At 38.9% G+C, this 22,114-nt stretch overlaps 1 protein-coding gene across 1 annotated transcript in view; it reads right to left on the bottom strand.

Annotated features, from left to right (window-relative positions):
• Positions 1 to 22,114, bottom strand: part of MYO3A (myosin IIIA) — a gene marked incomplete at its 5' end in the record, with an annotated part of 74,161 nt that overhangs the window by 17,981 nt on the left and 34,066 nt on the right. Inside the window, 9 exons of the mRNA XM_009078282.1 lie at positions 563 to 686; positions 4,551 to 4,713; positions 6,218 to 6,329; positions 8,520 to 8,725; positions 11,299 to 11,376; positions 12,004 to 12,083; positions 14,798 to 14,927; positions 16,725 to 16,813; positions 18,009 to 18,162. Coding sequence (XP_009076530.1) covers positions 563 to 686; positions 4,551 to 4,713; positions 6,218 to 6,329; positions 8,520 to 8,725; positions 11,299 to 11,376; positions 12,004 to 12,083; positions 14,798 to 14,927; positions 16,725 to 16,813; positions 18,009 to 18,162 — 1,136 coding nt within the window. The remainder of the gene's footprint in view (positions 1 to 562; positions 687 to 4,550; positions 4,714 to 6,217; positions 6,330 to 8,519; positions 8,726 to 11,298; positions 11,377 to 12,003; positions 12,084 to 14,797; positions 14,928 to 16,724; positions 16,814 to 18,008; positions 18,163 to 22,114) is intronic.

Genomic DNA, 22,114 nt, shown 5'->3' with positions numbered 1-22,114 from the left:
CCTCTGGGCTCCTTCACAGCTGTTTTCCACCTCTCTGGACTAGTCTCCACCTACTTAAATGCTATCACTGCAAAATTATGGGGATGAGCAAAGTGCTACCAGCTCCATTTCAGAGACTGGGACTACAACCACACTGCAGAGATACTTAGATCTAGCTGTTTGATCTGGGTAAGACATCTGGGTTCCCTCTGTCATCATCTATGCATATCTCAGACAGTGACTTAGGATGAGAAGAACAGGTCCTGGTAGACATCTACCTTGCTCTTGTCTGAGCATTTTTTATTATGAGCTAGTTCCAAAAAGAGTCTCACCTTCAGATTAACATTACAGGTAAGCACAATATCGTTATCTTTCTCCTGTATATGCCTTTATTTCTTGGGCTTGAAAAGATGAGAAAATTGGCTACTGACATTTATAACCTCCACATAAATGTATATTACCTCTGTGTATGTATCTAGAGTAATACTAATTTGCTTCATTCTTAGCTTACATTGCTGTTATTTGGCCGTGTGATTACTGGAAAGGTACACATTTGAGTGACATAGAGAGAAAATAACATTACCTCCTGCTTTTGAGGATCTTCCTCTCTGTATATCCCCTGTAGTGAGACTGAATTGTTGTTGCTGCTTTGTTTCTTGTCTCAGTTAGTTCTTTTCTCTTCTTCCTGACTAAGTATCCTCTGGCAACTGATATAAATTGTAATGCAAAACAACCTTAGGCAACAGGCAATGTGTGTCACACACATTTCAGACAGTCAAATGGTAACATCATAAAACAAAAACCAATAAGGAAATACAGACCAGGGTGCCTATCATGATTATGTTTCATCTGAAATTGTTCTGTCCCATGAAAGTTTTTTGAGATTTCAGAAAACTGCACCCATTCTACATGAAGATACAAACAACCTTTCTTCATATTTTATTGGACTAAAGAAAATACAGGAAGATTCAGAATGAAGCAGAAGCATAGTGCTGTAAAAGTGCCTCTAGAGCACAGTATACCTAGAGCTTCATATACCTGCTTGTGCCTGGTTCAGGCAATTGATTTGACTCAGTCTTTCACTTCCCTGGGAAATGCCTGATTATCAGCCTATTGAGATTACCAGGCTCTTAACTGGACAGGCCTGGAATTAGCTGAACATTCAACAGATCAGAGAAAAGCTGAAAACTTTATAGCTCAGCAGTTACAGAAGACTTAGCTCATGTTCCTTTTGCAAAGACTCATTACTCAAAATGAAAAAGCTCAGCAAGAAAGATGTGCCAAGCTCCATTGTAACCAGGTGCACTGTGGCAAGTGAACTCACTACTTGTGCTTTGTGGGAGGCACAAGTTTCTGGTCTGAACCAGAAATAAGGACTCAAACATGGATCTTCTCCGAGACACTTAGGCACTGACTGGTCACTAGGGCCTGGATGCAGTTGCTGGCACGTTGGTATCTAGTGCCATCTGAAGTGCTCCAGGATAGCCAAGGAATCTACATGGAGCTGCCAGAAAGAACAAGACAGATGGGACTTTCTGGAGAGGGAAAGTTGGGTATATCACGTGAAATAAAGCTGGAGGCCAGGCAAGATAACCAGGGCATCTCAAATGACACTAGATACCAATACAGGGACAAATGAGCTGAGCATTTGGTGGTTTTGAATAAAATGAATCAAACTCAAGGCTCTACTGACTATAACAGCAGTTTAGTCACCTAGGTCACATTTAGACATCCACACTGAAGTGTCTTAATCAGGAACTGAATTGTATTCAGAATGTTGCTTAATAAAATTCTGAACTAGAAAATAATTTCCTAATGGGAACTGGCACAGTCTCCAAAGTGCTGTGATTTGGACAAATCTGCAATTCCAGGGATTCAGCACAAAGCTGCTAATCTCTGTCAAAATAAAAAGAACATAGTGTTTTGTCAAAATATTTCTGCTGAACTCTAATTCCAAATGCAGTCCCCAGAGTATGGGGATAGAGGATTCAGGTGACTTAAATACCCTGTGGACATGGTAGATATGGGAGCTCCTACTCCAACTCTGCTGAGAGTGTTGTGCATAACAGGGAAAGGTCAAGCTCACTTAAGAATGAGAAGGGAGCATAGGCAGTCTACTCTAACACATTCATGTAACTTGGTGCTAAGTTTTATGTGCTTTAGTGTTCCCCATTTGTAACTTTTATCAGCTTGGGCTCCACTAGGTGCAGCCATTCAGTGTAAGAAGCACTGTTAAAAGGGACATAAATTGCACCTTGATAATTGGATCTAGGTTAAAGAAATCCAAATACTTAATGGAAGTGGCACAATTGGTTTTTATATTGCAGTCCAACAGGGCTTTAGAAAAGTGCAAATTGTAAAGTACTTGGAGTAATTCTAGAGTTTCTTGGGCTTCTGAGCCAATTGTCATTTCATCTTCATAGAAAACCAACTCAACAGGAGTTATTTTGAAACAAGGCAAGTTACATTGTCAATGGACACACCAATATAAGCTACGTCTGGTCTTTTTAGACTTATTCTGGTTCACCTTTGAAGTTTCCTGAGAACTTTGTTACAAGACAGTAGTTGTCTAAGCTTTGTTTTCAAACTGGAAGAGGAATGGAGGCAAAAACTGGTCTAAGTAAAAATGGACTTCCATTTAGTTCTGGCTTCTTATGCACTGAAAAATGTTAAATGAAACTGGAGACAGGACAGAGAATGTAGACAAGAAAAAACACTGGGGACATCAACAAACAGAGCAAAGTAGTAAATTCATACTTTTGCATTTGCTAAGTATGCTAATATAACTGACAACATTCAGATGTGTAATTATATTTGGCACATTACTGGATTTTATGCCAGTTTTAAATTGTTTTCTGCACCGATGAAGTTCTGCCAACTGCAGTGAAGTGATCTTCTGTACACACTAGCACTGGCTCAGTGCAATTAACAGATGCATCTGAGAATGATTAATACTAACATTGGTGGTGGCATATACTCATGAAGGCTTATCTGAGGTAGTTTATGTCTAGATAGCCAGGGTAATTGCAGCACTAGCTTATATTTGGGTTGCCACTTTTCTAATTACTGAAAACACTGTGCAGATTTGTGCCAGCTGATTTTATAGAATCATAAAATCATACAATAGTTTGGGTTGGAAGGGACCTTAAAGATCATCTGTTTCCAATCTCCCTACCATTGGCAAGGACACCTTCCACTCTATCAGGTTCCTCAAAGCCCATCCAGCCTGGCCTTCAGACCTGTGTCTCTCTAGTTGTACTGCTCCTGATTTCAGAGCTGCCTAGACTACATCTGGTCTGGGGACATTTCTGCAGCAACAGGGGAGCCCAAAGTACAGGGAGGAAAAAGGGATGTGTCAAAGCATACATCTGGGCCCGAAGTCATTAATGCTGGAAAAGAGAAACAAGGCAATAGCAAAAAAAGAATAAGAGAGATGAGTGAAATGACAGATTGCAGTCTTCTCAAATATAGTTATTACTGATACATAACAAAACCTAATCGAATGGCAGACATTATATGCAGAGAGTGTCATAGGAGTTCTGACAATACCAGCTCTAATACTTCAACATTTCTGACTAGGAGTGAGAAAGTTTGCTATGGCATTTAAGCAGCCTGCTTCACAGCTGTGGAAAATGCCTCTGAGCCACTTGGAGGTACAGGTAATGGAATACAGTAAAACAATGACCCATTTCAACTACTGTATATAGATATACAATAGATAACTTGTATCTCAGAATGTATAAATGAACATAGTTAATCAGTGTAGCTAGGTAATAGCAAAGAATCTGGATCAACATGTTATTGTGTATGAAGACCATATAAAAAGCTACGAAAGCAAACAATTCTTACTTGCTTGAAATCTGGTAATATATTCTTCCACTTTTTTAATATGTTTTGCATGTTTGTATTCTTTACGAGCAACAAACCCTCTGTAAGCTGAAAAGAGATGTCAAAAATTAAATAATCCATTAGGTACAAAAAAGGCTGCAAGAATTAAAAAAAAAGGTCTGGAGTTACAGACCTCTAATAAAATAGTCATAAATATTTTGCAGGCTTTATCTTTCAAAAAACATGGCAAATGAGCACAAATAGTAAATCTACATAACAACTACATTTTCTGATGAGTAAAGTTATTATGAGTTAAATGAGAATCAGAAAGTAAAATAAGATGATGTTTGAAAGTATTAAAAAATTCAGCAGATGCCTCCCTCAACAAGGTAATTGGCCTTATTATCTAGGACAGTTAATACATTTTATTTTCATTATTATATTATACAACCTTGTCAGAGCATGCCAGAATATTATTAATAACAGTATCATCTGTGCAATCACATCCTTCCATTCTTAAAATTGGCTTCTAAATGTAACATTGATAAACGTAATTTCAGTAAAGAGATTGTCATAACCTGGTTAAAAGGAATTTTTCTTCATAAGAACAGATATCACCAAGTATAAGATATTTTGTCAAATGCAACAGCAGGAAAACAGCAAAATCCACATCTAGCATGCACATTCATCTATCAACTGTACACATGCTCTAAGCAAAATGTTCAATGTTTTAAAGCTATTACCTGACTGTATTTTAATTGCACTTTGTTCCCTTTGTTCCTTTATCCTTTTGTATCTCCTTGAACCCAGCCACCCTCTGACATAAGCTTGAATCAAAATAATCATGTCAACTGTCTCCTTCCGCATTAAATTTAGCTGCTCCACGTGATAGTATTTGAGGAATACCTTCAAAAGAGTAGGCAAACAAGTAAAAGTTTTAGTTACCCTCCCAGGCCTTGTATTTACTCAATCCATTTAACATTAACAAGAGCTACAAGTTGGTCTCAAATGCTGAAGAGACTGTACTTTATGTACAGCTGTGGTACATAAAGGATCGTTCTTGTTAAAGACAACATTTTCATTATTTGGGATATTTGTTTACCTTACTCTCCCCTTCAGCATCTTTAGTCAGTCCCTGATAACTTACGCTTTCTTGGGAAGATGTTTTGAAATTCCAGTGCAAAACTTCAGTCTGTAACTATAAATCTGTTTTCAAAACTACGAGGCTGACAGTTTTGCTAACCTCACAAATCTGATACATGTTACATAAACGTGATCCGAATCATGAACCTTCAATCTTTCTGCTTTCCAATTTTAAATCTAAGGCATTGTTTATTTACTGAAATGTTTTTATCAAGCAGGAAACTCATATATTCCCTAAATAAATAGTCCAGCACGAGAGATACCAATACATTCCTGGTGTATATTAGGATCAAATAAAATGTAGAAAGACTTGTGCAATTAAGACAATAATTGCACTTATTTTGCATAATCAATTATTTTGTACAATTCCCCCAGTCATTGATCACATATTGGTACAGACAGAGGTTAACCCTAATTTAAGTAAACACAAGCTATAGATATCACCCCCAAGATATGCTTCCTTTGGTTGCATGTTGTCCATGAGCCTCACTAAGACAGCAGAGGGAAATAAAGGCTGAGATGGAGGCAACTTCATGGCTTCTGTTTCACCTATCCAGGAAAATGTCTCAGAAGAAGAACAGTAGTTTCTTCTTCACTGAGGTGATTTCAAATAGTTTAGGATCCATCTCCCTCTCTATCCTTATCATTTTTGAGCACTTCTATTACATTAGCAAATAAAGACACTTGATCCAGTACTCGTCTGATGCTTCTATTTCTGTCAGACCTCCTGAGATCTGTCAGTTAGGGTGGGTGGGTGTTCCTCTCTGGCACACTGGGAAGATTAGTGAGCTAGAACCAAAACCAAGCCTATGTTTCTCCTAAAATAAAGTCTTCCCTCCACTCGACATACATGGTATCATCCTTCTGTCTCTTCTCCCAGTGCTGGAAAGCCAAAACCTTTTCCTTACTCTTTGTGAGTCTCTTTGCTTCAGGGAAGAAGTATAACTCATTTTCCTTAAGAAAGCTTGTACTAATCTCACTGGGATCCTTACTAAGATATTCTTTTGGAAAGAAAATGCAAGCAGTGTTGTTGTTGTCACATAATGCTTTGCACCGTGGCCTCACTAAAGTTGATGAGAATTTTAATCCTTTACAAAGTGAAGGTTTCATCCAGATATCAGGGAACAGTACCCAGCAAAGGGAGGGTTTTTAAAAAGATCAGTAGAGGTGAAGAGTTACTCCAACCCAACGGGTGAGAAAACAAATTGCTTAGTAAGTTAACAATGACATACTGCAGTGATGCAGAGACATTATGTGAAAAAATTACTTTAGTTTTTCCAAGAACCCAGTTGTCCAGACGGGCTTTTTCCAAGATAGCAGCACAGGTTTCTGGGCTGACTGGAGGATCATCATTTGTTTTGTAACAGATGAGGTAATACCTAAAGACAAATACATGATTCTTTATTCCATTAGTAGTGAGAAATACATGCAAATACATTTAAACCATTCATTTGAATAATAAAAACAGTTGCATGAAAGAAAACATAGGACTGAAAAAACCAAAAGAGCATATGAAAGAAATTGCTGTGATTTATATGCAGTACTGAGAAACTCAATCAAAAGTGGATGAGTGACATATTGCACACCCCGGAGGGTTGTTTAATTCTATATCAACACCAGAAGGCTTTTAAAAAGTGTGCAACCCAAGCAGAGTTATGCACCAGTTCTTTCCTGTTCTCTGCATTCTGTGAAAGTGGCAAAACAAAATTATTTTAAAAGCTTTTCTGTCTAAATCATCTTATTTCATATTTAGAAATGCCATGAAGTTTCATATCTTCTCACATGTGCTAAACCATCTACCTTTGCAATAGTTAGCATGATGTGAGGTGCATCCCAGCTCTTGTTACCTCCTTGGATTCAGCTTTGCAGGTCCTTTTGGAACATATAAGTGCCATTAGAACATACAATATGTCAGCATTTAATCTGACAAACTCATTAATCAGAATTAATTTTGTCAGGAAAAGAGGCCAGGATGCTCACACGTAAAAATTACCTGTAATACACCAGCTCAGCTGCTGGGTAGGACAGTTCTTGTTTGTTCCAGGACTTTCCAAAATGCTCCATAACAAAATGAACCATATCATTACAAAATGAACCATATCTAACTGTGATTTTTTTTTTAATTCAGGAAAATTACATGAATTATGTATACTTCCTGACAGTACATTCTGCTTTTTTTCTTATTATTCAGCCTTTATACACAAAGCTTGGGTTTACCAGCTTAAAATAATGCTAACAGTTTGTACATGGAATAATAAAAAGAGACAATGTTGATTCCTTCATTATCACCTACAGCTCCTTTTTTTTTTTTTTGCTTTTAAGAAAACACAATGAATCAGCTTATCTTTATTCTAACAAAATAATGTTGCCATTATCCCAGGCCTACCTGTAACTCTCAACTATTAAAAAGAGCCAAACCCAAAGTAAGGAGACAGATGCTTAATAAAAGTCCCCTGTTGTTTGAGGGCCATGTCCTTAGTGCCAGAGATCTGCATAGCCTCACTGCAAGCATGAGCAAGCTCTCTGGAAACATACCCCATCACAGTCACTTCTTTCCTTTCTTTTACCTGAATAGCAAAGGGGGGTTTTGTTGCTTTTTTTTTTTTTTTTTTTTTTTTTTTTTTTTTTTTTTTTTTTTTTTGTTTGTTGCTTTTTTTTTTTTTGTTTTGTTTTAAATATAAAGCAGTCACCAAAAGCCACAGCACATCTTGGTGTAGTGATAACTGTCTTTTCCCATACTGCACTCTACCAATACATCAACAGTCCCAGGATTATTCTTTCCAGAAACAGTGTTATAAAAGCATCCTTTTGACATTCCCCTCTCTTCTCATGCACCTGCAGCACTCTGCTGCTACCTCTCTGTTTCTAGTGCACTATTACTTCTAAGTGCTTCTGTCTGAATGGCTGTTACTTGCTTCTTCCAAGTTTTGATCTCCATTCCACACATCTCTGTTCTGACTGAGACAAATACTCAGGGTCTTTATTTGTAAGAGAGATGTACAGATTTTTGGGGTGGAGGAAAAAGAGATAGTTAAAGGAATTATAAAATCATATTGAGTTTATTACTCTTCTTCTTAACAAGTGACTAATACTTTGGAATTATATTTTAAACAAAACTATGCGTTTAATGAACTTTTCTGCCCTGGACTAGCAATACCAAACTACCCTGCATCAGCAGATGCTGCACAGTGCTGAAGGTCAAGAGCTAGAGAAACTGTAGCATCCCTTGGATGCTGTGGCTTTAAATTCCTGGCTTTAATTTGAAGTATTACATTTCTAACCTCAAGTCTTTGAAAAAACTTGCATATTATAAGCAAGTCAATTTTTACCCAAATGCACAGGTAGCCTGAAAAATCATCTTGAGATGCATCATCTTCCCCTACCCATCCAAAACAGGTCACTAATCTTGTGCCTGCACTACTCTTTGTCATCTAGTCTATAATCTTCTTTGCCACAGGAAATGTCTTAGCATTTTTTATTTAAAGACCATGCCAGAAACATTGCTGATGCTTAACAAACAGTGGGCAGCAATGGTAGGAGAGAAAAGAGCTTCTTCACATGCATGTTACCGTTTTATGAAGTTAGCGAAGAGTATGCGGTGTGAATAACCTTGTCTTCGAATTCTTGCTGTCTCCAGAATTCCTGTGTAACGCAGCTGAACCAACACTTTCTCTTTATCAAACTTGTTTGCCTGCCGGTCGTTGTTTGGCTTGATGCACCTGACAAAATGAGGCTGGCCGACGACCATTTTGGATAACAAATCCATCAGAGAATACTGCAAGAAAGTAACAAGAGATCTGCCACCAGGATATTTAGAAACTTGTTTATAGGTCCATGTGTATCTGAAATTTCATTTCATATAATCAGAATCATATCAAAACCCATTTACATTTCATTAAGCTGGTACGTTTGGTTAGAGGAAGTAAATGACCCCACAGCAATTCTAGCTTTGATAAGATCTCTAAGTTACCAGCATATACTACTTGAGAGAAACACTGATTCCAAATAAATGTACCAAATTTCACCCAGAATATTCTCACAAACTTCCATAATGTTCAATATATGATAGAAACTCTCCTTACACTGATTTACTTCTCTTGGAGCCCTGTCAGGTAATTACAGCCCACTTCTTGTTGCTGTCACCGATTTGAAGACAGGGAGTAAACCACCCATCTATGGACAGGATGTGGAAGGGCAGCAAGCCAGTAAATATTTTGATCCCTTCATTAGACTGGAGGAAACTAAGGCCACCACAGAAGAAGGGCTGCTTACAGTTGTCATGGTTTAACCCCAGGCAGCAGCCACTCACACACTCCCCCACCAACTGGATGGGGGAGGGAAGCAGAAGGATAAAAGCTATAAAAGCTCATGGGTTGAGATAAAGACAGTTTAATAGAGAAAGCAAAAGCTGCACACACAAGCAAAGCAAAACAAGGAATTCATTTGCTGCTTCCCACAGACAGGAGGTGTTTAGCCATCTCCAGGAGAGCAGGGCCCATCACGCGTAACGGTTCCTTGGGAAGACAAACCCATCACTCCAGATGTCCCCCCTTCCTCCTTCTTCCTCCCACCTTATATACTGAGCATGATGTCCTATGGTATGGAATATCCCTTTGGTCAGTTTGGGTCACCTGTCCCAGCTGTGTCTCCTCCCAGTCTCCCATGCACCCCCAACTTCCTTGCCAGTGTGGCAGTACAGAAAACAGTAAAGGCCTTGGCTCTGTGTAAACTCAGCTCAGCAATAACAAAAACATCTCTGCATTATCAACTCTGTGTTCTGCACAAAACCCAAACATAGCCCCACACTAGTCACTGTGAAGAAAGTTAACTCTACTTCAGGCCAAACCAGCACAACAGTGCTCTGATCTTGGCACTTCCTGTTCTTTGTAGAGACTGATGGTGATACTATAGCTGCTCTGCCAAGAGGAAACTTTTGAGGAGAGAGAAACAAGAAGTACACAAAATCACAATTCCAAAGTTGCATTTTTCCCACCTCACCAGGGTACCAGGCTAGCAGAGGGGATGCAGCTTGTAACTCCCCATGCCAGCTGAGGAGAATCTGGCTGTAAACAACCTTGACTGGTGTTTTGTAAAATTGCTTCATAGGAGGGTCTTATTAAAACACAAATGAAAAGGCTCATTCCTTGAGATTCAACCTGACTCAACAGAGAGGCAGCCAAGAGGTAATGCAGTTCAGCAGTAGGTTGGATACATGAAACCAGTGTAGGACGTCAAGAGCCATATGTTTCCTATTAAAATGTGCAATTCCATTCTGGACAGATGCTGCACCATGCAGCAAAGTGCTTAATTAGATTCATCACTAGTGTGCCAGTTGAACACAAACAAGTAGGACATGCTAATGGATAATTTTTTTTCCATGCAGTTTGAGGTGGCAGATGCTTTTCTCAATCACCCATAGATTTCTGTGCATGAGTAAACCAGTGGGGCTGAAGCTGAATCTTTAAGAGCATTAGCTAACATGATCTGAGCAAAGATTTCCACTACAGAAAATAGTATCAGAAAAGTGTAAATATAATTAACTAATTTGCAGCCTCCGATGTGCGATGAATCACAGACATTAGGTTTGAATGAGATTCAGTACTTTATTCCATCTATAACTTTAGAACACCATGCAGCTTTGGACCACCACGATACCTAGGCTGAAATTATCCTTCACATTCCACAAAGCTGTGCAATTGTATCCACTGAACAGAGATCTGGCTCCCTACTGTTCTGCCACAGATGTAAATGAACATCATCTCAGCCGCTTTATGGAGAGATGACTAAGTAGAAGTTGGAAATTCAGAGCTGAGCCCAAGTGAATCAGCTCTGTGCACCACTTTGAAGGAAAGAATGCTCTTCACAGCTGTTTTCTATCTCAGGACCAGCAGCACAGCCAGTGCTTGGGAAGGCCCAGAGCACTGCTGAAGGATCCACAAGGATGGACCCAGGGCAGCCTCTAAGCAGTGACCATCAAGAACTTTCTTTGGAGCTCCTGCTTCAAATTAACTTTGTCCTCTTTCTTAAACTCTTCAAGAAATGCTATACCCCTAATGTCCAATCTCCCTTTATCTCCCTTGCTGGAAAAACACACAAGTGAAAGATTAATATTGATCATCATACATCATCATGACAGCAATGTGGCTGGTGTAATCAAGTACAATTAAAGATGAAACATCACAATCTCCTCTAGATATTTGTACTGCACAGATCGCTGCACCATATACACAGTTCACAAACTCTAAATGGATCACTGTTGACTCTAAGTCAACAGGTGCATTTCAAAAGGTGAACGAATAAATATCCATTGTACTCTAGAAATATTTATTAAAACATCTAATATCTTACTCTAAAATAAGAAGCGACTGTCTGTGTTTTCATGCTGGTTGTCTCTCTTGGATGATGTCCAGTATCTCCTGCTTCATTCTATAAAGACGAAGAGAAAAAATTACACTTCTTATCTCTGCTGAGCCTGTAGTGCCCTTTCGAATGCCACAAGAAACATCCCTCAGAGAACAAAATTAATTAACAAAAGTATTCTAAACAGCAAAAGTTACAACATGATCACTAGCACAAATCACTTACACCAGCACGTTACATAACTTTGCCACACACGACACAAAATGTTCACACACAGAGGGCACAATTTGATAACAGAGCATCTAATAACAGCCACAAATAACCTGACAATGTCTGAGGTCCTCTCTGTTATTTCCTCATCACTGTTATTTTGGTAGTTCTCTAAGCAACATGGCTATACTCTACACCAATATTTTAATTCCTCTTTTTGCTACAATATGGCCAGGAGATAATATTTTTCCTCCTGAAGCTGTTATAAAACTAAAACCAGAAAGAAGGGAAATGTTAGGTTTTTACCTCACGGAAGGAATATGAATTGCACAACACAAAGATATCCAGCTAAACAGAAAAGAAAATAGGAGAGGGAGAAAAACCAAGGAAGGGGTTACTTACTTACTTTACTTATCAAAACCAGTATTGCCTTTCTAATTTAAATTAGGGTTCAATGCAGAATCACAAAATCAGTTTTCTTACCTTTGTATGACTGATAGATTTCCGGGAGGTCCACATTTGGTAACTGATTGTAGTTTTGCTTTTAGTGTGTGCCAGGTTACCTATGGGAAGACGAAAGAAAGCAACCTACCAAAGTGCTTACATCCCATCTAAACTAAAATCTATGCTGAGCCACCTTATTCATGCACCCTGCGTAACCATACAATTACAAAGAGCATTGACTTTTCCAGAGTGTGTCCTCATTTTCCCTTTCACCCTTGGGATGGAGCAAGCTCTGAAGAAGTTGCATGAAGATGGAACAGGGTCATTTTTTTTCTCCTTCAGCATGTATGTCATTTACTAGATCAGAAAAATAAACAGGCTACTGCAAAAGGTAGGAAAGACACATTTTAGAGCATTACCCTAAGAACATTACTGTACTATTCTAGTTCTAATGCTACAGATATATTAGTTTTAAAAACATAAGTGCTAGCACCTTGGACCTTGAGGGCAAGTGTCATGGCATGACTCAAGCTTATACAGCTAAACTATACTTCTCTACTCTTTTAACTCTCTGGTATAAATAAGGTTGTATCTTTCCACAGAACTCAAGCTTATACAGCTAAACTATACTTAGCTACCTTTTAACTCTCTGGTATAAACAAGGTTGTATCTTTCCACAGAGCTTGCTGGAAACCATCGCTGGCCTGCACTTTCTCTTGAAGTGTGCCTGCGTATTCCTGGGACGCCGCAAGCTGACATGGTCCAAAACTATCCCAGGGAGGCACACCAATCATTAATCAGAATAGAGACTCCTGTGGGAGTGTTTCAGTTGCTGTTCACTGGGTCTGTTTGGTTTACTAGCACAGACATAGTGTTAGGACTCTAACCTTGGAATTCCTAATCAAGCAATGCCTTCATTTTGATGACTTTGAAGGACTAGGTGCATTGGCATGGTTTACACAGACACTGGTCTTCCAGAGGAATAATGAAAATTCTGCAGAGCTTTCCATCACGTCTCTCTGTGTTGATAAGCCATTGCTGCACACTGCCACTGCTTCTGCTAATAACATAACACTTCTGGGATATCACTCTCCACTGGGAGAGCCTGTATCTCTCTGTGCTCAGCTCCTATCAGTAAGAGATGGATAGGAATTGGAATAACAGCTGCAAATATATGTCATGGTAAGCTAATGCATCATGTATTATGTGATGATATCACAAGCTAAACCTGCCTTGTGTTCAGCTGATTATCACAGGGTGGGAAGGAAAAAGAGAGCCCACAAAAAACCTCACACTTAACTTTTGCTATCTGACAGTGAGGGGTCTATAGGATCCTTCCTGCATTCAGTGGAAAGAGGCACCTTCAGAGGGGATTTTTCCCATCCTAAGAGAAACACCTGAGACAGGGAAGATGGGATGGACTCTAGGTAAACCCCTATATTTCCACTGATCCTAGATGAATTACATAGATTAGAAATCTAATTTTTAGTTGGTTATAGCTAAATGGTTTGGGTCAGTTTTGAAAGGCTACACACAGTGTTTCATAATATTTAAGAAGACTAAAACAGCCTTCAGACTTATCATGAAAAACAATACACAAGACTTGGGATCAGTTCTGGGGACCATTTGGTCCCTGACTTTGACTCTAGGCAAATTATAGTTTAGTGTCTTAGCAGATATCAACAAGTCAAAAAGTTCAGGCAAGGACACTGAGCTCTGTGCTTTCCCAGGAACACTCACCTATAACAGAACTTCAAGGCCAAATTTTGCATTCCACTAGCAAACCTCCCTTTGTGAAGAATAAAAGCCTTGCCAAAACCTCAGGTTCTGTAAGCTAAGATAACATTTTAGAGAAATTTCCATGAGGCTCTTGCAATTTAACTTTGCTGTTCTACTAGAAATACATCTCCTATGTACAAGAAAGTAATGTTGTAATGTTGTACTGTATGGCATTGATGCCATCACACAGGGAATACTACAACACATTAACAAACTGGTCATAAGGGCACTTATCTGTCTTCCTAAAATGGCAATTAGGACACTGTGCAAGGACATAGTTCAAAAAAGATGTAACTTAGGAGTAAGTTCTATAGAGCCAGTCTTATTCTTCAACTTACGAACTCCTTGAGGAAGGTCTTACTACTAGGACCTCATCAGTTACCTACCATAAAGGACTAAAAGACTGAGGAAATGGAGGAGTCTTTCCTTACTCTTTGCAGCAGATGTTAGGAGCGTTAGGTTAGGAACCCCAACCTTTGTTCTCTACTACTTTAGAGACAAATTACACTGAGACAAAACAGGCAGTTTATATATGCCCTGTCCAAAAAAGGCCAGTGACTTACCTGATCCTTTCTGTTCAGTCCTCAACTCAAGGGATGCACTCCACTCCCTGTCTTGCTCCCCTACCCTGAAGAGAGGACCCTGAAAGAAGCCTCTACCACTTCCTCCCCAACCTTTGTTCTCTACTACTTTAGAGACAAATTACACTGAGACAAAACAGGCAGTTTATATATGCCCTGTCCAAAAAAGGCCAGTGACTTACCTGATCCTTTCTGTTCAGTCCTCAACTCAAGGGATGCACTCCACTCCCTGTCTTGCTCCCCTACCCTGAAGAGAGGACCCTGAAAGAAGCCTCTACCACTTCCTTGGCACTTGACCAGACCAATCCCTCCCCTGCAGCTTGAGGTGTCTGGGGCTTCATTCTGTATAGATTCTAGGGTTGGAAAGTTAAGCCACAAAGTGTATAATGTCATCAATGAGTGGTCGTATGGAACCTAGCAGTGGTTGTCACGAACACTAGAGAAGACTAAAAAGATTACCATAATGGCAATACCTGTTCTAGTAAGAGGATGGGTTACCAGTTGCCGTGTCAGGTTGTTTTCAGATGATCGCAGGAGCAGCACAATATCTGCTGGCAGAGTATCTCTATTTTTGGCTAGGAATCCACTTGCATTATATAGAACCTGTTCAAAAAGTGCTTTTAGGCATCTTTGTAGCTTTTGAAAAGTAATTGTAAATTTAAGCATTCTGGCATATGACTTTTAATATATCAAGATACACAAATAATTTTCCAACCATCAGGTTCACTCTTGCTTACAGTTTTTCTTTTGATCACTGTAAGTTCTAACTTAGATCACTAAAACCAAATTAAAGTAGCTTGAGACATTTATTTTCCTTAATTCAGATTTGTTAATATCAGTTTTAGCCAGTGTGGATTTATCACTAGGACAAGTGTATTGTAGTCCTCGTTTACACCAGTATGTATTGCAAGGTTGCAAGGAGGACCCAGGAAACTCCAGGCCTGTCAGCCTGACCTCAGTGTCTGGCACAGTCATGGAGAAATCATCCTAAATGCCATCACACAGCACCTACAGGATGGGCAAGGGACAGGATTATCCATTTAACTGTACAGTATTTCTGTCATATTCATATTGTGTGGTACTGGACCCAGGGCTTACCATTCTTCCTAGGGTTCGATGTATTAATTGTAGAGGATGTTTGCAAGACCACAAACTGCCTATTGGCAATTGAAATCTCTCTAAAAGTTCCAAGAATGGTGTACCTAACTCACAATACAATGCCAGTGCTCTATGGCTCCATCTCAATGATGCTATAAAGGATGCACAAGAAAATCTGGCCTGTCAGGAAGGGTAGAAGATACTGGCATGCTTAATTAAGAAAAATCCCTCACAATCCAACCCAGTAACAGTCTTAAATTATGCAAAAAGCATGTAAGGGAAAAGGAAATAAATTATTCTCCAGTTCCATAGTAAACAGAACTAGGAACAATGAACTGACATGACAGCAATGAGACATAGGTAGGAAAAACTTCCTAATGAAAAGGCTTGGTGAACACTGGAAAGGGCTGATGAGGCACTAGTGGAATCCCCATCTTCAGTGGCTGGTATCAGGAATGGTACAGGGAGACCTGGCTCTCCACTCCTCAGCAGTGAGATATGCTATGCTGGTAAAGTGCAATTCAGCTGGGGATGAGGTTCAGAGGAGTTACTGCTGACTCTTTGTAGCTAGCTATCCTTACATAAGGGGCAAGTTATCTTCCATCAGCTGATGGGCAGTATTTATCGAGCTAGCTGCTCCAGCACTGCACAGACCCAACATGGTTTCCTACGTGAGACATTAATGGTTCCTCTGTACTCTTTAAAAGAACTCAAAAGGAGGTGGGAGCCTCTGCTTTCATAAGGCAACGTTCCAGTGTCATCTTGCTGCAGTGTGACAGCCAATTCTCCTGAGTTTGAAAGGCACGTGCAGCAAGTCACCTTGGACAGGAAGGCAAGACTCTGCTCATCAAATGAAGCAGAAAGCAGAGCCTGCACCATCCATCTGGCTGATGACAATGTACAGTACTATGTAAGGCTGATGGGGTGTAGGAGGTAGTAGAAAGAATGAAGCTGGATCCTGATCAGAAGCAGTGGGAACAAGCATGGTAGAGGACTTTGAAGAACTAAGGAGAAGAGCACTGAGCTGCATTACATAACGGTTATGTTTTGCCTCTTCTGTAATACAGTCAGTTCATTTACCTGGTGACATTGAAATAAATACACTCATGCTATTGCATTTAGTTTTTTTGAATGAGGGATAATAACTTTTCAATTTACTTCTGATGTTTGAGGCACTGCCAACATTTCCATGTCAGGACTGAATAGATGATGGGTGAGAACCAACCCAACTAGCTGACTTTTTCTATTTCCTTTTAACCCCACCACTCCACAATCCCCAACTAACATCATCAGGTCTCTTACCTTTCCTGCATAATGATAAATTCCAAAGGTCAGATCCACTCTTTTGGGCCTCCAAAAATACTTTGACTTCAAATTATCTTCAAATTTTTCTGAAAGGAAACACATAGCTTATCTTACTGGAGTTACTTGTACAATAACTCTCTTCTTAAGCTCTATCCCTCTAAGGATAATGCAGAGGCAGAAAACAGACACTGTAAGGACAAAGATACCATAATGGTCTTGTAACAAAAGGCACTGGATAGAAAATATGGGAGCTCTTGGATAATTTACTTACTTTGCACCAATTTTTTTTCTATGTGACCACAGAAAATCATAGAATCATTAAAGCTAGAAAAGACCTCTGAGATTATTGAGTCCAACTGTTAATCCAGCACCACTCTGTTCACCACTAAACCATGTCCCCAGGGCCACATCCACATGGTTTTTGAACACTTCCAGGGCTTGCCTTTCCAGTATTTCGATCTTCATACATGAAACAATGTAGTAATTCTTCCTAAGGATTCTTTCAGGAATTGTGAGAAAACATTGATTGATTGACTGAGGGCTTCTGTACCATAGACTAGAAAGTATGAGGATAAAAAGACAACAAGCTCATATAATAGCTTTAGCATGGGCTTTGTTACTGGATGTTACAAGGTTTCGTGACTGGATGTTGGTTAAAACTCTAATCTGACACTATGCACATTCAAAACTGAGTAATCCAAGGATTTATCTGCACAAACTCATCACTGAAGTAACTAAATCAATGGTAACTGCAACAACTCAGCAGCACTGAAATATTCAGGATCTGAATTACAACACATTGAAGTGTTTTAATTTTAATTTCTGAATAGAAAAAAAGCAGGAAGCACAATGTGCTGAAAGGCACCAAAGCATGTTTGCAGCTATTACTCTTTAAAAGTATTAAACTTCTTGTTCAGATATGGCTCATCAAAAATCTCAGAGCTAAACATGACTTAACTTTTCAAACAATGTTCTTGGCATATAAGCCTAGAGTTTTAGCTCAGTTTGATCTTTATCTTTCAAGCCCTGCAGCTAAAAATTCCTAAAGGCAGCAGAATTTGAAACCTGAATCAGCAGCTTAGGTTCACTTGTACTTTTGATGTTTTTCTATGAACTTCAAAGGCACAACCATCCGTGTGTGCATGTGTTCCTCAGACATACTGTGACACTGGAATGGGGCTTCACTAAAAGCAGAACTAGCATGTAGTCTAAACATCACATGCCAAACAGAAATATAACAGGAGACATGCTGCAAAACTGTGAAATAAACTGTATACTTACCTACAAGTGTCTGATCTGTTGCTTGTGGGAATCGACTTTCCTCATCCAACAGAGACAATAAACCCATTGGTTTCTGCAGAAACATATCTAAGAGAGGCCTGTTGTCCTCATATTCTATAACTCTTGCATCAACACCTTCATAAAGGTATTCATTCTGTAGCAAGCAACAGAAGGCATTTTTTGTCGGTATGTACAGAACCACTTCAGAAAATAATTCATGAACTGTCAATTGTAGCAAATTAAAAACTACATTGATGAAGTATGCCTCAGGACTAACGACATCAAGGTTTTGCAGAAACAAATGGCAGTTGAGATATTTGCCTTTGAACACATAAGTACAATATTCCTGTGGTATATTTGGTAAAGACAATTCCTAGGAACAGCAAGAATTAAAGAAACAGAGTTGAAGAAGATAAAGTATAGTGTTTGCAGATGGAGACCTTATGGTCTATTTACTTCCCTGGTATGCAATGTAGAAAATATTTCTTAATCATTTAGAGCTGCATTTATGTAATATAAATTCCTATTTATCGCTCAGATCTATGTGATATACAGTGGCCAAAATATACAAAATGACTGCAGATTACAGCTGCCTTAATTGTTTGATCACCTTCCTCAAAATCCTGGAAAAGTTCTTAGGTGGTGAAGAAAGGTGCACACACTTTCTAATAATTCAAGAAATGTGTACATACTTTCTAAAAATTAAATAAATTGTCTCAGATTTGTCTCTATCACAGTTTTACTCCTTTTAAGGAACTAGGGAAAGGTATTCTGCAAGACTGAAAGACTGGTGGGGTGGATTTTTTTGGGTTTGTTTTTTTCTTTGTTTGTTTGGTTGGTTTGGTCTGATTGGTTTTCTCCTGATAACTGCAAATATCTTTGGATTCCTACCAGATTGAGAAAAAACATGTAACAAATGTTGTGTCCACAGTGTGTTGAGAAGGTTTTATCTTGAATATAATTTAGATTATAGCTAAAAAAAATACAAGCATGTCCTTCCTTAAACCTTTAGCAAGTCAGAGGACAGCCACAGATTTGCCAAGAGAAAGATGCTCTAGGGACTACCACCCCTCCATTATTTTTGCCTGCATTACGTAAAGCAACAGTAGTTCTCCACCACACAGTGTTCACATTTGTGCAAGGGCTGCCTTCAGTCCTGTGCAGGCTATACTGTGAAATACAGAGTTAAGCCTTTTGATCTATTTTAAAAATCATCCCTTTGCCAAAAGTAGGACTTCTAGAAAGTGTTGTATTCACGTATGGTGTTAACATTGCAGGTTTGCTATCCTGAATTCATTGTGAAAAGGGAATGATGGCTAATATTAATGAGTTCAAAGACCTTTAAACCTGAAAGACCTCTCATGTGTCATTCACTTGAGTATGAATGAGTGAAGAAGGCAATACATTGAGCATTTCAAAAAGACATTAATTGCCATATACAACAGAAAAGCACATGTTATTAGATTTCATGCCTCTTAATCTCTAAGCTAGAAAGTAACAGTGAAATGGATAAAATCAATAACACTGCCCTGGAAATACAGGCACAAATAAATAAATCTGCTGATCCATCTGAAAGAGGACACAAAATGTATACCTAAACCCTTCCAGTATCCAGACTGATGTAATTTCCCAGGACACTCTTCACTCTAAGCATAGGTTATGGCTCAGTTTATATGCCATACAAGGGTGTAATCAGTAAGAATCTCTCCTACAGCCCCATGAGGGCTTCTCATCTCAGACACATAACATTAACTTCATTCGTGTCTCCCCTGAAGCTGTGGACAGGTGGAGTTTTGCTTTTTATTTTAATCAATGACCTGAGTAGCAGGACAAGACAGGAGAGTAATAAATGTATCACTGGTATAGGCAAGGAGTTAATTATACACTCGTAGGAGCTGGTGGCAGAAAGGGAATGAGTCTGTTATCTCCCAAAGATAATACTGGAGTAGGGGCAGCTTAACCAAGGGTTACAGCTGTACCAACACACAGATGTTATGGTCACAGAACCAGTTGTTACTGCTTAGAATTATCAAGGACACACTTATCAAGGAGGCTATGGGAAGAGATTGCACAGGATGAATCTATCAGAGGAGAGTGTTTCTGTGATACTTGGGCATCTTCAAACAAGCTCTCACAACCAACCTATCTAAAGATTAACTTTTTCCAACTCCAAATGCGTGTGAGAGAGGCTGGTTTAGAGAGCTGATATAAATGTTCTCCTTGAAAGAGAAAGGAGCTCTGTATTAGCTGTACTTCTATACTGTAACAGTAACATCTTTTCCCCTCCCTGCCTGCCCAGTCAAGTGTCAGCACTGAGGGTTTCTGTAATGCTGCCATCTGCCCAGTAGGATATGGAAAGAGTTCCCTCATCACTTCCTATGGGCTCCTGGAGGATGGCTGATAACCAAGTCCTCCAGGCACCAGTGTGACAGATGACTCAGCCACGATGCTGTATTACATTTCCTTACGCAATGCTGGTTTCAACCACATTATTAGGATACAAGCAGCAAGTATAAAAGCCTTAATGATGCACATCATAAAACTGTAATGAAATAGATCTTATTTGAATTAATAAGATGAATCAGCTACAGGATTTTGTAATCCCCTGTGATCTTTTGTGACAAGAAAGCCCCATAAAATAGCTGCTTATTGAAATTCTAAAGCATAATCCATCAGAAAGTATTCCTGTGGATGGGATGTCAAAAGGAATAACCGAGTTACACTGTTAGTTGGGCTCCTATCTCATCTCAGTACTGCATGGTATCTTTTCTGTGATCAAAACTAGGTAACATTAGCTTGTACAACCTGGTCTCACTTAATAACAAAAGAATTATTAAATACATTAGGAAATGGTCTTCATGTTCAATAAAATAAAGTAATGGCATTTTGCTGAGAACATGGTATGATGACACTTTGGTTTAAATGGGAACACCAAGGAGTTATTCAGAATGAAATGTTTCCAGCTTAAAGCAGAAGATTAAATTGTCATAAGAATGTAAAAATAAAAATAAACATTGCAAACATTTAATGCCAAAAGGTATCATCCTTCCAAATGACAGCTAACTTGCCACTTTCCAAAATATTTTAGCTATCTGCCATTATACCTTTTACTTTTTATGGAGGAATCACAAAAGAGAAAGAAATGAGAAGGTTCTCTTGCTGGACAATGTGACCTGTAGATCATGGAGCAGACAGAAATTAACTTACATCAGTACCTAATATGTAACGGAAGGACAGGACTGAAGCTCCAAAAGTTCTGTTTTGCTTAATGTTAACCTTAAAAAAGACTGACGGACATGCAAAAGCAGTGACTGAGTTGAGAGCCTACATTCTCCCCCCAGTCAGTAGACACTGGATGTATCTATTTGTCTTCATTGACTATTGGGAATCTACACTATTTTTATCTAAAACTACACTGCTCACTTCAGTCTTTCTGTTAAATTAGGGAAAGGAGATTGTATTCAGGCCTAAAAGCCTTTATTCTTAAATGCAAACAATAAGCCAACAACAAAGAATAAGTTCCCTTAATTTTGACTAGAGTTCTCCATGTTGGTACACAGAGACTCTGCTCTAGCAGACACTGGACTAGAGTTCTCCATGTTGGTACACAGACACTCTGCTCTAGCAGACACTGTGAGCCTTGGGTTGTGATAGTACCTTCCTACTACTCCTACTATTGCTGTCAGTACTGAGGACACATTTTTGTAGGCCGTATTTCCAAGGTAAGCAAAACTGTGAACACTTTCCAGATTCAGATATAGAAAAGAAACTACTGACAATGCTAAAACCATGTCACCTTCAACACTGAAAGTACAATTGAACCTTATGAGTTCATTTACAGTTTGGCTTCATTGCTCAAGTTGGCAAAAGATTATTCTCCTTGTCCAATGACATAATCACTCGTCATTAAGTTGACATGGGTTAACTATGAACTAAACTATAATCAACTGATATAGGCCTTGGTTTTCCACTAGATATGTAAAATTTCATGTAATCACTTGTGATATGGAATTGAACAGAGCAAAACAGGGAAAGGAAGGAAGAAACAATGTACCTATATGTTTTAGTTCTATTGAGGAAAGTGTGAAAGAATTTAAATTCTTCAG

The sequence above is a fragment of the Acanthisitta chloris genome, unplaced genomic scaffold (assembly GCF_000695815.1).
Source record: "Acanthisitta chloris isolate BGI_N310 unplaced genomic scaffold, ASM69581v1 scaffold3597, whole genome shotgun sequence".
NCBI lineage: Eukaryota > Metazoa > Chordata > Aves > Passeriformes > Acanthisittidae > Acanthisitta > Acanthisitta chloris.
This window is presented reverse-complemented; position numbering and strand designations above follow the sequence as displayed.